We start from the raw sequence: 16,515 nt of genomic DNA, 5'->3' as shown, positions 1-16,515 counted from the left end.
AGAACAACAATGAGCCGCTGAAAGTCTCCAAACAGATACACTCAAAATGTCCTCAGGGTGAAGTCCTATCAAAGGGAACACACAGGATCCTGCAGATCTGAGATTCTGGGCCTTTCTTCAGCAGAGAACTTAGCCATGAAATATTTTGAAAGGACCTTGTGCAGAAAGCCATGAGCGGAAAAACCAGTTTTTCAGAGAAGGGTCAGTTGAAAATATTTTATCCTCTTTAAAAATGAAGAACTTAGAAAGAATGCAGATCTCAAATCAATGTGAAGCTCGGGCTATTCACTAATAATAAATGTCTGCTGCTTTTAGAAAGAGGGGGGTGAAATCCTTACCGTGTCATTTTTCTTGTCTTTCAGCATCAACACAGAGGCAGGAAGAGAAAGCTGCAGTCTTAAAGGGTATGTTCTGCGGCTGAATGCCAGGCTTTCCTGGATTAAACTGAACAGACCTTCATGGGGGCTCAGGTCCACAGTCACAGAGGCAAACAGTTCCTAGAACCAGGCATTCTCAGGAAATAATGACTTCGGAGGGGAGCTTCTGAAGAGGGATAGCAGGCCTAGGACTCCTCCTGATCCCTCTTCTGGCCACCCACGGGAGTTGAGCAGTGATTGATTCCAGCCACAGGTCTTGGCCAGTAGGAGGTGGTGTGAAATGTAGTGGAAGGACTATTGGTTTTGGAGGCACACTTTCTGGGCCCTGCCTTTGGATATACCCCAAGTTGTTAACTTGCATAAGCTTCAGCTTCCTCATTTAATGAGGCCTGCACACCTCACAGGGTCATTGTGATGATCGCTTGGGAGAATGTGTATGAAAGAACTTTAATATGGCACTGTGCTATACATTTGTGAACCTTACTATTATTGGGTTGAAATTTTGACCTTGAGTCCTAATCCCTAGGCCAGGGGTCCTCAAACTTTTTAAACAGGGGGTCAGTTCACTGTCCTTCAGACAGTTGGAGGGCTGGACTATAGTTTAAAAAAAAAACTATGAACAAATTCCTATGCACACTGCACATATCTTATTTTGAAGTAAAAAAACAAAACGGGAACAAATACAGTATTTGTATTTGCATGTGGCCCGCGGGCCGTAGTTTGAGGACCCCTGCCCTAGGCATTCAGAATCTAATCATGAAAGGGTTCATTCCCAATAGAACATTCTACTCAGCTTCCAAATTCGTCAGAGTTATTCCACTGAGGTGAAGGCTGCGGTTAACTGCCTGGCCAACCCGCATCTGCAGGCCTCCCACACCTACCTACCTCTCTCTGGGCTTCTATTTCTACACCAAAAAAAGTATATTTTTTGCTAATTTGACAAAAAAAAAATAGGTACAATTTTGAGTATGCTATGCATATGTTGGGGCAGGGAGTATGTAGGAAATCTCTACACCTTCTCAGTTTTTCTGTGAACCTAAAACTGATCTAAAAAATAAAGTATATATTTCTCCAGGCTGGTGTGGCTCAGTGGTTGAGTGTTGACACATGAACCAAGAGATCACCAGTTTAATTCCCAGGCAGGGTACATGCCCTGGTTACAGGCTCAATCCTCAGTGAGGCACATGCAGGAGGCAGCCAATTGATGTTTCTCTCTCATCAATGTTTCTACCTCTCTATCCCTCTCCCTTCCTCTCTCTCTCTCTCTCTCTCTCTCAAAAAAAAATTATATATATATATATATATATATATATATATATATATATTAAAGCTTATATTTTAAAAATATATAAAATATTAGAACGCGGGCTTCTTTCGGTATGAAGATCAGCTCTTTCCTAGCAAGAGGTTTTTTTGAAACCCTAGAGCTAAATCTGCAAGACAGATTTCTGCATATATAAGAAGCCAGATCCCTAGACCTTGTTTCAGTCTTTATCCATCTTGGCCAGTAGGTGGCACCCTTCTCATACAAATTTTTTTTAACAGTCCACAGTGTAAAATGGATCCTACTTTCTATTTCCTTTTTGCTACAGCTACTGTTACATCATTGCAACAGGGGCATTCCCTTTCCAAAAACTTTCTCAGGGAGGGAAAAATCCTTTCATGTGAGAGTTTCCCTAAGCCTCGAACTTTCACTCAACTTTTGCTTTCAATTGGTGGCTTTGTACTCTGAAGGAAAAACTGACAGCCGGAAACCTTAATGAAAAAGGAAACAGCGGCATGAATGGGCAGTTACAGCGTAATGAGGAGTGAATGAAGGAAACACACTGGGGATTTCTACTTGGCGTGAAAGGGAAAGATATGGGGGTGAAGGAGTGGGATCCAGAAAGCAGAGGGGAAGGGGAAATTGTGCCGGGTATCAGAATTATTAAATGAATGCTGTATATAGATATGGGTATAACAGACAAGAGAGGTCCTCATCTCCCCCAGTTGCTAGTGGGGGTGGATTTCCTGCGATATCCCAAGAAAAAGAGACTCACACAGGAGGATGTGATATTGTAGAAAGCTGTCTTTCCATGGCATTATGTCCCTGAGTTTCCAAAATTCCATTTCCCTTTGCCCAGTCATGGAAGTGTAGCTAGGGTTTCAATAGGACTAGAATCAGTCTATGTCCAGGGTTTCCTTTCCATGTTAGAGCAGAATCCAATCCAGCATCGGGCTCGCATAATCTGTGTTCCCCACTGTAGTCCATCAGTCCATGGCATGTGGGGTCCACACGACCACATGGCTATCGAGGAAGCAGGGGAAATGCAAGGAAGCCAAGAGCGTAAGAGCAACAAGAGAGAGAACTCCTTTGTTTAGAAGATTGTGTATTCCCAAATATTTGCATGCTTGCAGTGGCCACGCTCATTTTGGCCAATGATCTGGCCTCCGGAGTGACTGACACACAAGTATCTTCCCTAGGTCACCCCAACTTTACTGGACATGCATCTGTCTTTCCTTTGTTGGATCCCTTTCCCCAGTGTTATGCAGGGAATAGGCCAGTGGCTCCCTTGGGTGTGCAAAGTTGCAGCTTCCTGGTGAAACTGCGCAAATGACAAGCCTATAATATCTGACCTTCCCTTTGCTTCTGTCCTATTATTAATAACTAGCTGACCACAGTGGTATTACTCTCTCCCTTCAAGAACTTAAGCCTTGTAATCTTACAAGGAGATAAATGGGTGAATATCTCCATCTTCTTATAATTGCTTTCTGTTGTCAAGGGGCATAGTCCTGCCTATCCCAAGGCTCAGAGTATCTTCCTGTCTGACTGAGGAAGGAGGAGCAAACGGGAAGGGGAGTCTTCATGCAGGGAAGAGGGATTCTGCAAAGTCCAGGTCAGCCTGGTGTCCCCGGGAAGTGACATAAGCAATGTCCAGAGGATGACGCGACAGACAAGCTGGCATTCTTACTGTACTCTAGAAGTAATAAACTTGAAAAGAAGATTAAAAGGCATAATTCAAAAGTGAGCAGGCTTATGGCAACTAAAGATCTGGTGAGATGTAAACCCATGTGATAAAGGGAAATACTAACTTACAGTGTTCCAGATGATTCTGGAGGAGCGGCTTCCCTGGAGGCCGGTGTGTCACACCTGTCTGAAGCCCTTCTGTCCATCATACTAAAGTTAAGAGAAATATTCTAAGATTTCCCCCATGAGAAACTGTGAGCCTTCTCTGTCTGAACCATTTAGACAGAAAAGGGAAAGCAGTTTCAAGTGAAACCAATAGACTGTCCATTTTTTATTGGCTCAATTATAATTCCAAATTGTTGTTTCACTTTAGGACACAGTGATGCAGCTGGCTACTAAAGTGAGGCTTATATTGTGTGAGTAAGCAATCAGGTAAATAAGGACATAGGCATACGTTTTATGAAAAGAGAAGAAAACAAAACACATAGCAAATTATAAACCATTTGAGAAGATTTCCAGATGTAAGGCTTTCGTTGGAATGGCATCAAGCAATGACAACCTGATGGATTATCTGTAGTTTGAACATCTCTGGTGATGTCATCAGGTCTGAGTTCTGTGTGGCGTGCAGACATAGCCTTAAAAACAAAACTCTGAAGACAGTTCATTGTAGTGGAGTCCAATATCCACAATTGAGTATTGTGGTTTTTATTAGCATATAATTTTGCTCCCCGAGATTACTCTCATTTTTAGAAAGTCTGCATTAAGTCCAGTTTTAGTTTAGTCTTATTATTTGCATAAACATAAGAAGACTAGTAACTGATCAAATAGATCACACAGCCCTGGATGGCGTGGCTCAGTGATTACAGCAAGTATCAGGTGAAAAGATTTTCAGTCCCATTGTCTTAACAATGAACGGCCACCAGGGGACCTCGCCCTGGGATGGAGCCGATAACCAGCATCCCTCCTCCTCCCCGGCGCACAGCCACAGCGTGGAGGGGCGCTTTGGCTGGGGAACTGGCAGGGGGGGTGGCAGGAGGCAGAACTCTGGGTCTGCGAGCCACGGCAGCTCCAGTTCCCCCTCAGCGCCATGCGCCCACGAAATCCAAGCCTGCTGAGGCAGGTGCACTGTCAGGGCAGAAGCAGAGGAGACAGGAGGCAAGGGAAGAAAGAGTCTGGGGGTTCCTTGGCTCAGAGCCGGGTACCGGTATCAGGTGGCTGTGAGCCTCGTTTTAAGTCCTCATCTAGGGGCACGGGCGTGCTGGTCTCTCCCAGGGCTCAAACAAGCTGGGGGCACTGGAGTTTTGGGTACCAGCAATGAATCTTAAGGCAGCAGTGAGTGCGTGCTGGCTCCCCATGTTCTGCGCTATTCTAGCACCCAATTTCATATTACCCTGCAGGGACTCCTAACCCTGGGGCCCAGCCAGAAAGGAGTGTTTAATGTTCTACATTAACTTAAATAAACAGTAATTTATCCAATTACATATTCAAATAAAAATTTATATACTTCAAAATACTACCGATATAATTTAAAATCATTCAAAACTACTAAATATTTTTGAAATTTTTAATTATTTTCTTAACATTTACTTTTGGGTACTTAACTTTTACTTTGCCTTCATAGCAGAAAATAATTTTTAACTTCACCAGCTGTTAGATATTCATCTAGATATTGTCAACACTTTTTCTGTTTAGCACTGGACAATGAGAAGACAATTTAGACAAAATCATCAATTTGAATCTTTTGTATTTTGAATTAAATCTAACTTCCCAAAGGACCTCTAGTGGTTTCAATCCAAGCCTAGTCTTTTCAAACAAAAGGAAACAGCTTTGACCTAAATGTGTAACTGCATAAACATTATCATGTGATTAATTTTCAACTCTGACCCTGAACTCTTCTTTACTCTTTTTATTTTGCATAGGAAGCCAGGTTGCCTCAGCCTTCTAGATTCCTATTCTTTAAATCAGTGGTTCTCAACCTTCCTAATGCCGCCACCCTTTAATACAGTTCCTCATGTTGTGGTGACCCCCAATTTCATGGTTACAAATTGAACATAATGAAAGCATAGTGATGAATCACAAAAACAGTATGTAATTATATATGTGTTTTCCGATGGTCTTAGGCGACCCCTGTGAAAGGGTCGTTCGACCCCCAAAGGGGTCGCGACCCACAGGTTGAGAACCGCTGCTTTAAATGGTAGGTGCTAGTATCTGAATGTTCGTGTTCTCCCAAATTATTTTTTTAAATCCTATGCCTGGAGTGATGTAGGTGGGACCTTCGGAAGGTGCTTAAGTTGTGAGGGCCCAGACCTCATAAAGGGGATTACTGCCCATATTTAAAAAAAGGCTCCCGAAGGTCCCTCCTCCCTTCTAGCTAGTGAGAATACAAGAAGTCTGCGATCCAGAAGGCCCTCTGACCATGCTGAAGCAATGATCTTAAATCTGTAATTAATAAGCTACCCACTTTGTGGTATTTTGTTATCAAAACCTGAACTAGACTAAAGCAGTAGGTATGAAGGCATCTTCAGCAAATCAGCTCATTAGAAACTGGACTCTGTCTTATTTGCTTTGTTATTTGCATATTTGAGGACTCAAGGAAAATGTCCACGTCTACCTTGAGTGGAAGAATGACAGAGCCCTTTCATATGGGCAGGGAACACAGAAACTAGAGCAGGGCCTAAGGGCAAGAAAGGCTAAAAATATATATTCAACTTTGGACATGTTCAGTGGAGGTATTCTAGAGTAGCCAGTAGAAATATGCGTCTCATGTTTGGAGACATGATTCTGACTAAGGATGTACATATGCCAGTCATAACCATGGAAATGACATTTGGAACAATTTGGGAGGTCGAGACTATGTGCAGAGAGGATGAAGTGTGGCACCGAGCTTAGAACTGTGAGGAACACCAATAGTCCCTAAAATGAAAGGGGATGGTTAACAAAGGAGAGGGGAGGGTCAGGCAAACAGGCGATGGTGGCACAGAAGCCAGATGAAGGTCAGACTTCAAATAGAGGATGTGGTCAATGTCAGATGCTTCGGAGATGTCAGCCACACCCAGCTGACAGTGATCTCTGACCTGTTAGATGTTGCTTATTGTAAACCTTGGCTGAGCAGTTTCAGGTCCCTTCTAGAGCCTCTGGATTTCAGACCTCTGGCTTCCAGAACTTTGGACACTCCTCTGCAACATTATTGCTCCCTGCTTACCGGGAAGCAATCACAGGAACCGAGTAGGTGCTCACGAGTTCTGAGGCCTCTCGAGTAGATCCTGCCCGCTCAAAGCCAACATCACTGGTGCATGGGGAGCTCAGAGCTGAGAATGTTCTGGTCTGTGGAGAATTTCATCATCACAGTTTAGAATCTAAATCACAAGAAACTCAAGACTTACTTCCCTGCTTCCCCCTGATCCCTGGAGAGGCCTTTGCCACTGGACAAAGCACAAGGCAGCCAGGTGCCCTGGGATGGGCAGGTGGTGACCCCTGAGCAAGGGAGAATGGTTCCACGAAGCTTCACCCCACTTCATTATCATTTTATTTTTTATCTGATCCCAAAGATTTCACTTTGCTTTCTCCCACCTCCCTAATGTATCACCAATGGATTTCATGTAACTCACTTTGATTGTAATGTATAAAACAAGATGCAAAACAGCCATTCTCCTTTATCTCAATCTATTGAGATTTTACTTCCCGGCATTTGTTGACAGTTTGACTCAAACTCACAAAAATTCTTCTTACAGTGGTCTAAGTGAGAAAGTGAAGATTATTCAGAAAGTGGTGATGGAACATAGATAACAACTTGAAAACATACAGTAAGCTCCCAGGTGATGCTGTTGAACTGGGGACCACATTTTGATTTTAAGCAGAATCTTTGCTCTAGCATTCACTGTTCTCAGCCTTAGCTGCACACTGGAATCACCTGGAATGTTTTTAGTCTTATTCCCCAAAGGTTCTGATTGACTTGGTGTGGGGTGTGACCCAGGCATGATTGATTTTAAAAATTTCTAATGTGTAGTCAGGGTTGAGAGTCATTACTGTAAATTTAGTCTTCCAAATATTTTTTGATTGCTTTTTCCTCTCTTATGCTCATTACATGTACCTTTTTTTTTTTTTTTATTGCCTAGAGAATATAGGTCAGACTCCTTAGGATGGCTTACAAGGTCCTTTACAATCTCATTACATTAATTCATTCTTTCCAAAAAACCTGTTGATGATGATGGTTGCACAACAATGTGAATGTGTGTAATGCCACTGAAGTTTCCAATTAAACATGGTTAAAATGATAAATGTTGTTATGGGTACTTTACCACAATATAAAATTGAACACCTTAAAAAAAAAAACACATACATTAAATTTTTTTATCAGAAGTCTAGTAAAGAGTCATATCCATAACAACAAAATACTAGGATAATTATACCACCTCATCATGGGAAAAAATTAAGGAAGCATTTTTAAAGTGATAAAAGAAAAACTAATCTCACTACATTACAAAAATAAGGTGTATGTTAATACATATACTAAAAAATGATGGGAAAATATTTGCTGTAAATAAAGATTAATATTCTTATTAAAATAAAGATTTCAATAAAAATTACTCTTCATTTCAACCAGAAAGAAAAACTATTAAACAGGACACAAGCAGTTAGTGCCACTTTAGCATGTTAAGAATTGGCACTGCCAATGCAATAGGATAAAGGACAAGGAATGTGACATCAGTACTATGTAAAAAAACAGAAAAATTAACTCCAAAAGGTCAAAATGCAAAGAAAAAGCAATTTTGATCTCAAAAATTAACTGAATGGCCCTGTCTTTGTAAAACTGTAATACTGTTAGGGGTAGAAATACAATATTGGGGACTAGCTATAATTATAATATTAATCATGCTTTGTTAACCATTTTTCTGCTCTGATTAGACAAAGCACATTCTAACCTGGTTCAGAGTTGTACGCTCTGGAACATGGGAGCTAATATCAAAATGCAGTCCATCCTCCTTTTCTGAGAACTGCCTAGATTAACAACCTTGTTGCTGAGATAATTTGGTCCCAGAGGCACTCACCCTCTGTGACCTCCCCAAACCCCATTGCCTGTAACCTGTAACCACTCTATCTTGCCTACTTTTCCATGTAATCTTTGTCCCTCTAGCTGATTTGTGGGGAGGGGAGAGCATTATTGGAACAAACACTTATATATGACTCAACTCTGTCTCTGTTTAATTGGCTCAAGTAGTGACAGGCCGGACCCATTGGTTGTTCGGTTACAATACTGAGGAAAAAAATCAATGTGAACAAATGCCAGTTAAATTATATTTATTATATAAAGAGATCCTATAACTTGATATGAAAAACAAGGCAACCCCAATAGGTACTACAAAGGCAAAGGACAAGGACATCTCATCAAAGGAAACAAATATTTAACCTCATTAATAATCAAGGAAATAATTAGGATGCCATTTCTTGCTTATTCTATGCACAAGGCTAATTTCTATGCACAGCCATTTCTACATTTTCTATTTTCTAAATATACTCAAATGTGTTATTTTTAGTAATAAAAAACGGAGTCATTAAAAAAAAAAACATAGAAGTATGAAAACTTCTGCCAATGCAGAAATCATGAAAAGCATTGAAATGAATCAACACTTGTATGGGCAGTGAAGTTCAGATCCCTGGAAGCCAATTCCTTTTGCTGTGGTTCCTGAGTTTTATTATGGTATTGTCAATAATAAGAAGGATGACACTATGACAATTTCCTAAGTATAGGGATATACACATACATATACGTGTATGTTAAGTGTATATATGTAAATTTTTTCTTCAGGTAGACATTCCAGGAAAGTACTTCAGAATTACTGACAGCCCTGGCCAGTGTGGCTCAGTTGGTTGAGCGTTGTCCCATGGACTGAGAGGTCACCTGTTTGATTCCTGGTCAGGGCACATGCCCAGGTTGTGGGCTCAATTCCCAGTAGCGGGCGTGCAGGAGGCAGCCGACCAATGTTTCTCTTTCCCTTTCCCTTCCTCTCTCTCTCTATAAAATCAATTTAAAAAATATTCTAAAAAAGGAATTACTGCAGAGGACTCCTGTGATTCCTTTTGCTGATAAGTCCCATTAAGATCTCCCAAGGTAGTTCTCAACAAATAGGGATGCCTTAGTATTGAAGAACATGGAGATCTACTTTAGTACTGCCTGCAAGAGATAGCAGTGTCCTGCGCTTTCTGTAGCTGGCTCCTTAGGGAATCTGAAGTTTGTCCTGTCCTTTAGACATAGCCAAAAGGACATTTTTCTGATCTGATGCAGAACAGAGTTTATCTGTTGCTTACACAGATCATGGCTTGAGGCAGATCACACAAAGCTCTCAGGATGCATGGGAGGGAGCAGCACCAGGGCAGCCACGCCAAATCAAATAATCTTGTTAGAATGACTACACTGGGAGACTGAATTGAAAATCATATAGCTTTGTTCAGCATGTTTCTTTCTTTGCTTTTATAATCATAAGTTTTACTGAGCTAAAAGGTAGAAAGTAGAGCCTAAATTTACTGAGCAAAAGCAATGCTCTGAAACCTGAGCTCTGCTAAGTAATCTGTATAAAAGCAACTAACTCTAAGAAGACAATATACAAGCAGAAAAAGTAATGTTTCATCTGGCAGGAACAACTTAGTCAAACGCTAAACTTGGTTGTCAATTCAATATGTTATAGTACTTATCTATTTCAATTCAGTCAGCATGACTATACAGACATTTATACTCTGATACTGAATTCCCATTTGAATAGGAATAGCTGCTAGGTAGAATTTAAATTTAAAAGCAATTACTCTCTACTTGAAGTGCCAATCAATTTAAAAATGAGATATGTGCATGTATATTTATATACATATGTATGTATGTATGTACATATGTATTTGTGTGCATTTTCTCTTCTTCTCACTCTCTCCAGAAATACAAACTCTGACTTAGGGCTATACTGATTTTTTTTTTCAAGTTAATATTTCTGAGTTTATTATTTCTCCTGTCTGCCTAAGAAACTTCACATATTCTGAATACACCCACACAATCTAGTGAGTTGGCAGCTATGTCAAAAATTCTATGAAAAGAAGAGAAGTAGCTAATAATACTTGGTGACCTTTTCCTTATTATTTTAGGTTAGAGCTGGCAGCCACCCTTTGATGTTTTGTAATAAAAGACGAAAACTTTCAACTTTGAAGCATGATGAACATTACTATACATTTACTACAATCACCCTACAGTCTGACTGACATAACACCACAAAAGACATCTAACATTTTTTACATTATCTTTTTGTGTGTTAAAACAGCTGGCTATGTTGAATATTTTCAGAATGCATTTAAACATTTGATAAACATATTAAGCCAAACAATACAAACAACATCAGTTACCTTTCTCTCTAATAACTCGACCAATCATTGGAAGCTATAACTGAAGGGGAAGGATGAGATCATCCATTATGCACCACAAAGATATAACACCTTTGTCCTAGGAATGATCTGAAGGTGCTGAAAGAGGTGATTCTCTAGAAGGTAACCCTGGGTTTTCTTCAGGTGGAAAAACTGTGAGAGTACAAGCTCGAATGCCGCCAAGTGACTCTGGAAGATCAAAAACTTTATGCCACTCATCCTTTTCTGGATCATATTTCTGGACAATTTCTACCATACAACGATTATTCCAAGAATATCCACCTACAACATAGATTTTATTTTCAAAGACAGCAACTCCAACATCACTTTGACCTCTTAACATAGCAGCAATTGGTGTCCACTGGTCAAGGGTTGGTGAATAGTATTCACAGCTCAGGACATCATCATAATCACTTGTTCCTCTGAAGTGATTGCCACCGATGACATAGAGCTTGTCCCCAACTGTGCACATGCAATGCAGACCCCTGACTGTAGTCATTGGAGCTTTCTGTGTCCATTTGTCTGTATCTGGGTCAAAACACATGAGCTCATTTTGGAAAGTGTCATGAGTAATTCCTCCTGAAATATACATCAAGCCTCCATATACTGTTCCTGCATGGCCGTAGTGGGGCTCACTCATTTTTGCAACATAGCTCCACTCATTCATTCTTGGATTGTAGCATTCTACTGTGGCCAGTTCACCAGCTGCACTTCGCCCACCAACAGCATACAAATGTCCTTTGAGGGCGCTCAAGTGGAAGAACGTGCGCTTTTCATTTAGTGATGCGACCTGCATCCATTTATTATACCGAGGGTCAAATCTGAACACTGTATCAACGGCAGTTTTTCCTTTTGTATCGTAATTACTTTGACCACCGACTACATAGAGGAAGTTTCCAATGACAGCAATGCCATGCTGGTAGCGAGGAGCATCCATGGGGGCTAAAGACCTCCACTCCTGAGACCTTTCGTCGTACATCCGCAATTCTTTACTGACAACCAGCTGCTGCCTCAACACTCCCCCTAAGGTGACCAAGTGTGTCGAGTCGGATCTGATGGCTGTTCTGTCTGACTGCATCACCGGCTGCATGTACGGCATCATTTGGTAATTGCTAGCTTCCAGAAGCAAATTCACACAGGTGTTGTCTGTTCTCATGAAATCGACGGTCTGCACGTAATTGATGAGGTCCTGCGGTGTCATGAGTGGAAATCGAATGTTCTTCATTAATTTTGCAGCATAGTCCATCCGAGGGTCCTCCAGTCTGAGCCAGCGACAGGCGGCCTTGAACAGCTCAAGTTCAGTACAGTGCTTCAGACTATTACTGGAAAGCACGAAGGCCAGGCGCTCGAAGGGGAGCTTCAGGAACTCGCCAGTACTCAACAACGCCGTGAAGTTCTTCAGGATGAAATTATTGACGTATTTGTCCACCTCTATGAGATTATAGGTGTTGGCTATCCGCCCCACCTCAACACAGTTATCCAAAGAGACTCCTGAAATAAGAAACACTTTGCAGAAGTCCAAAACAGGTAAAATCTGTAAAAAGCTGGCAGCTTCAAGGGTGTCCTGAAGGCTGTCCATATTAAGAGAAAGTTTTGCCGTGTAAATAAAGTCAATGATCTTCTTCAGACCAACCTTGTTCACGCCATGAAGCTTGATGCACATCAAGTCTTGTTCTTTCATCCCGCCGGTGAACATGGCCTTGAAATAATCGCTGGCCGACGCCATCATCGCCCGGTGCACGCGAAAGACCTCCTCGCCATCCCCGGGCACCAGAGTCACATCACAGAGCAGCCCTTCGACCCGAAGCTGATCAAAGCCTTGCAGGACCACCGCACTGTGCGTGTTGCTGGTAAAAATGCGTGTGGTTCCGGCCTTGCAAGGCTGCAAATGGGCGGAGACGCCCATGTCTCCGTTACCCAGCGACACTTTCATGGAAGAGCCTCTGGCGCCAAGACGCGCGCCGGAGAAAGGGGGAGGGGGGGACACCGGAGCGCTTTCAAGGAAACAAAGATGTCCCCGGAGCCCGGCGGCTCGCTTTCCCGGTCAAGGGCAAGCGGTCACCGCGGCGCCCCGCAGGCAGGCCAGCCGGTCACCCCCGTTAAGCTGCGGCGCAGCAGGACCGCCACGGGCTGGGCGCCTCAACGCTGACTGTTACGCGGCTGATTCATCCCCCGCAGGCGGCGAGGGAACCCGGTTCACCTGGTCCGGCGGCCCGCGCGGTGGCTCCTCCGGCAGTTCCGCTCCAGGCGAGGGGGAGGCGCCGCCACGTCAGCCCGCTCCGGCTCCCTCGGCGGTGAGGACGGGCACCTCCGCGAACCGCCCGGCTCGTCGCGTCCTCCGCGGTCACGAGAGCGTCGCCGCGGCTCCGGGCCAGCCTGGGAGGAAGGGCCTGGAACGCGGGCCTGGAACACCGGCCGAGCCCCGACGCCGACGCCCAGCCGCCCCTTCCGGAAAGGCCGAGCGAGTCCCAGGATCCCTCGGGCTAGGAGCGGCCGCGGCAGCTACTGCGCCTGCGCGGTCGCCCGACTCGGCGGAGAGCGGCGGGGGGGAGGGAGTGGGGGGGAGGGACGCGCAGGGCGGGGGCGGGGAGGGGGCTGCGAGGGGTCCGCGCGCAGGGCCTCTGGTCACTTGGTGGGAGAAAGGCCGGAATCGGTGGGCGCATTTATGCTGCGCCTTTGGTGTGAACGCTTAACAGCACCTGGGCGCGGCCCGCCAGTGTGTGTTCTTTAAGATTTACGCATCCTGACTTCTGCTTTTTGAATAACAATGAAATGCGGCTTTTGTGTGCCAGCGGTTCTCAACCTGTGGATCGCGACCCCTAAAAATACATCTTGCCTATCAGATATTTACATTACGATCCATAACAGTAGCAAAATTACAGTTATGAAGTAGCAACGAAAATACTTTTATGGTTGGGGTCACCACAACATGAGCAACTGTATTAAAGGGTCGCGGCATGAGGAAGGTTGAGAACCACTGGCTGTAAACTGAAAGGAAACGAGGCAGACCTAGGAGGGGAAGATGCTTAGAATTTTTCCTCTATAAAAGGCTTTATAATTTATATCCCACGCCATTTCATGGACATCTCAATTATAACTGTGGTTCATATTTTCAAAATTTTAATCATTTAAAATACATTTCATTTGTCTCTTCAATACCCAATTGTGACCATGCTATGTGAATAAAACCTTTTTATTTTTTGCCTCCCAGTGGAATGCCATCATCAGTAATTTTTTTCATGCTTCTCTTTTCCACTCACAAATGTTAAATGACTACACAATTGTCCAGTAATTACGCATACAATAGTTTCCTTTGCCCATTATTTATTTCTGAATACATACCTTCTTATCCTCCATTGTTTTATACAATCTGTAATAAGCATAGAATGTGGACACTTTGCCCTGTTTGGGGGTATATTCTAAAGGTAGAATACTGAATTCAGGATGAATATTTCTTTCCAAAACATCACCAGCAATGCTAGAGTATGCATTTCCCTCTATTAATATTTCCTTTACAGATATTTTATTAACTTGAATTTCTTCTTTAGTTACTAGTAAATTTAAGTTTGGCATATGAATAATTGTACCGTATACTTTGACATATTCCTCCAACATTATCCACAATTTGTATTACTGTCTTAAATTCTTCTAGGTTACTTATGCATATGCAAACTAATCAGAATATAGCTACATTCTTTTTACACTCTCCCTATTTTTTAATAAAAGATAGCATACCATACTCACTGTTCTGCACCTCTTTTCACTTGGAAATCTTCCCATATTAATATATAGAGAACTTCTTTATTTTAAACAGTTGTATTGTTTCCCACTGAGTGAGTGTGTCCTAAAGTATTTAGGGAGTCCCCTACCCATGGACATTTAGCTGGTCCCAATTGCTTCCTGTTGTTTCTGGGGCGATGGCAGCAAGGTCCAGAGGCTTGGACCACTGCTGTCCTCCACCAAATCCTTCAGCGAGTTTTCAAGATGTTCAGCATAAGAGGTTGGTTGGAATGAAATTAGCCTGGAGAAAATCTTCACTGGACTTGATCAGCATTCGGATGTCCTGGAGACCTGCTTGGTGTCAGAGCTGGGGATGGAAGGACTCTCCTAAGCCATGAAAACTCCATACTGGACCTGAAGATGGACTTCCAAGGACTCAGTCTCTCTATGGAAATGCAAGCAGAGAGCTGCTGTACCTGGAAATTTGTGAGAGGAAGAAATCATGGTACCTTTCTCTTTTTTATCAAGCTTCCGAGAATGATTGACAGCCATGGAATCAGTTCTGTGCTCTTAATAAAACAATTATTGCGCTAGCTGTTTTGGCTCAGTGGAGAGAGTGTTGGCCTGCGGACTGAAGGGTCCCAGGTTCGATTCTGGCCAAGGGCACATGCCCGGGTTGTGGGCTCGATCCCCAGTAGGGGGTGTACAGGAGGCAGCCAAACAATGATTCTCTCTTATCATTGATGTTTCTATCTCTCTCTCCCTCTCTGAAATCAATAAAGAAATATATATTTTAAAAAACACACAAAAAAACAATTATTACAGACCAGTGCAATTCATCATTTCAAAAGACTATTTTTTTCTGCCTTCATCATGAAATGTTAAATTTGTCACAATACTTATCAGTACTGCTACTGAACCACCTCCCAAAATTGTTTTTGCGTGCCCAATACACTAGTAAGCCAAACTCTGCAACACTGGCGGTTCGAGATAGAGAAAGGTTTCAATTTGGCTAAAGACAGAGGACAGGAGAGCAAGATCTTTCAAATCTTTCTTCCTCACAAAGCAAAAGTAGGGAGCTTTTATGTGGCAAGGGAGGTGGGGGGCAACGGGGCGGGGGGAGAGTTTCAGAGAACCTAAGGGAAAGACTCTTTCTTCAATAACAGATAACATTTTGTGCAACCAGACTTCTGGGCATCCGCAGCTGGTGGCAACTTTTATTCCTTATGTAAAACACACTCATAAATTCTCCTTGTGACCCTGAGCTATCTCCTCCTGTTTGACAAAGAAACAGGACATCAGCAACTTTATTGTGAGAATAAGGGGTGCTGTGTTGACGAACCAAGATTCTGCATAAATATTTCATAATTGTGTGTCAGATATCTTTAAAGCAAAAAGCAGAAGCTATACATCTTGTGACCATCGCCATTAACTTATATTGTTTTGTGCTTAACTAGTTGTATTTTCTATTATGTCAAGCAAAGTGTACTTTTACACATTTCTCCTAGAACTTGCTTAGTAGGCGCGCCTTCAGAACATGACCAACCTTTTCTTAATCTTTGACTCTCAGCCATGTGACAACCAAAGCAATTGAAACATTTAGTTAAAGCCTACACCTATATCTCTAGACTCTATGATATAATACCTAAACATGTTTATTGTTAACTGCCAGTTTCAGTAGTATTAAGCCACTATGAGTTAATGCATCCAGTACAGAAGGGGCACCAACCCAGCGTAGATGGCCTTTTAATATACAGATCTACTTCATGATCTATTTTACTATATTTATTGTATTTCAATATTTTCTTGCATATCATGTTTACCTTTTCTTACATATTACATACATTTACATTAAAAGTGTTCCCCTTTATATTTTTAAATTTTCTATATTATTTGAAGTTTTACTTTCAAAAGCTTTTTGCGTGTTTATTTTTTTTTAATATATTTTATTGATTTTTTTACAGAGAGGAAGGGAGAGAGATAGAGAGTTAGAAACATCGATGAGAGAGAAACATCGATCAGCTGCCTCCTGCACATCTCCTACTGGGGATGTGTCCGCAACCCAGGTACATG

At 42.4% G+C, this 16,515-nt stretch overlaps 1 protein-coding gene across 1 annotated transcript; it reads right to left on the bottom strand.

Annotated features, from left to right (window-relative positions):
• Positions 1-7,152: 7,152 nt before the first annotated feature.
• On the bottom strand, positions 7,153-12,655 carry KLHL9 (kelch like family member 9; the record flags this gene model as incomplete). The annotated part of the gene is made up of 1 exon (XM_081103802.1): positions 7,153-12,655. One exon carries the CDS (start codon positions 12,653-12,655, stop codon positions 10,802-10,804), a length of 1,854 nt encoding a protein of 617 aa, XP_080959928.1. The 3' UTR covers positions 7,153-10,801.
• Positions 12,656-16,515: the final 3,860 nt, after the last annotated feature.

This window comes from Myotis nattereri, assembly GCF_964212035.1.
Source record: "Myotis nattereri genome assembly, chromosome: 12".
NCBI lineage: Eukaryota > Metazoa > Chordata > Mammalia > Chiroptera > Vespertilionidae > Myotis > Myotis nattereri.
This window is presented reverse-complemented; position numbering and strand designations above follow the sequence as displayed.